The sequence below is a fragment of the Trichinella spiralis genome, assembly GCF_000181795.1.
Source record: "Trichinella spiralis strain ISS 195 chromosome Unknown Scfld1167, whole genome shotgun sequence".
Taxonomy (NCBI): domain Eukaryota; kingdom Metazoa; phylum Nematoda; class Enoplea; order Trichinellida; family Trichinellidae; genus Trichinella; species Trichinella spiralis.
In genome coordinates this window covers 1-888 of record NW_003528106.1, presented here as the reverse complement: position 1 = coordinate 888, position 888 = coordinate 1, and the positions used below count along the sequence as shown (strand labels likewise).

The 888-nt window shown below is 42.7% G+C and overlaps 1 protein-coding gene across 1 annotated transcript; it reads left to right on the top strand.

The window, feature by feature from the left end:
* Positions 1-124: 124 nt before the first annotated feature.
* Tsp_13644 (hypothetical protein) lies at positions 125-559 on the top strand. The gene has a single exon (XM_003370103.1). It carries the CDS (start codon positions 125-127, stop codon positions 557-559), a length of 435 nt encoding a protein of 144 aa, XP_003370151.1.
* Positions 560-888: the final 329 nt, after the last annotated feature.

Sequence of the window (888 nt, the reverse complement as noted above, 5' to 3'; positions counted from 1 at the left end):
GAAACGCACAAATTGCAATGACAAATGTTGGATATGTGCATCGGTAAATGGAATTGTTTTAATATAGCACGATGTTATTGTTGTGTAATATCATAAGCAAGCCATTTCGTTTCGAATTTAAGGAATGAGAGGTTGCTGTGGAAAACTGTATACTAATCTGGATGCCACTCAAGTAATACAAACTTGCGAGCATGCAGATGGCCGAAGAGTGGACCCGCATACATTATACCAGCAGCTGAATGAATTGAAACGGCTGGCTGCAGGGGATCAGAATCCAGTAACAGAGATATATGATGATCTGGCAAATAATGCCTCCACTAGCGCAGATACTGCCCCATATTTTCCATCGTGGGACCAGGCCCAAAACACAATGTACTACGGCCGTTCAGTACAGAGATACTCACAACTTCTGGCCAGGCGACAGGATCTGTGGATCACTGCTGAGCAAACATCAACAAAATCCGGTGTGCAATTTTTAATGTATCATTCGCTGACCAATGATATATTAATTTTTATCAAAAAGGCTGTTGTGCGGCTGCTGGCTCAGAGTAACTGCTAGTGCAGGGATAGGACTTTTAAGATTGCCCCATCCTGGTACCAAGAGTTGTTTAACCTTAAGATAATATGGATAATCGGGAAATAAGAAAAAAGTAAAAGCTGTGAATGACATTTGGTTCCACATAGGCATTGGCTAATCATCTGGAAGACTATCACAGCCGCATGAACAAAAGAGCACAAAAGCACCACTTGTAATTCTGTTAGTTTCTACGACTGATCATTGATGAACAGGGTAAAACCGAGTCGGTAGTGCAGCAAATGGACGATGACTATACGCGTGAAACGGGCTTCGTGAGAAGTAGCGCAGCTTACGGTTTCCAGGAGTGACGT

What these genes read in the sequence shown, in the direction of transcription:
- Tsp_13644 (XM_003370103.1), top strand. Translation starts at nt 125, where the DNA reads ATGAGAGGTTGCTGTGGAAAACTGTATACTAATCTGGATGCCACTCAA.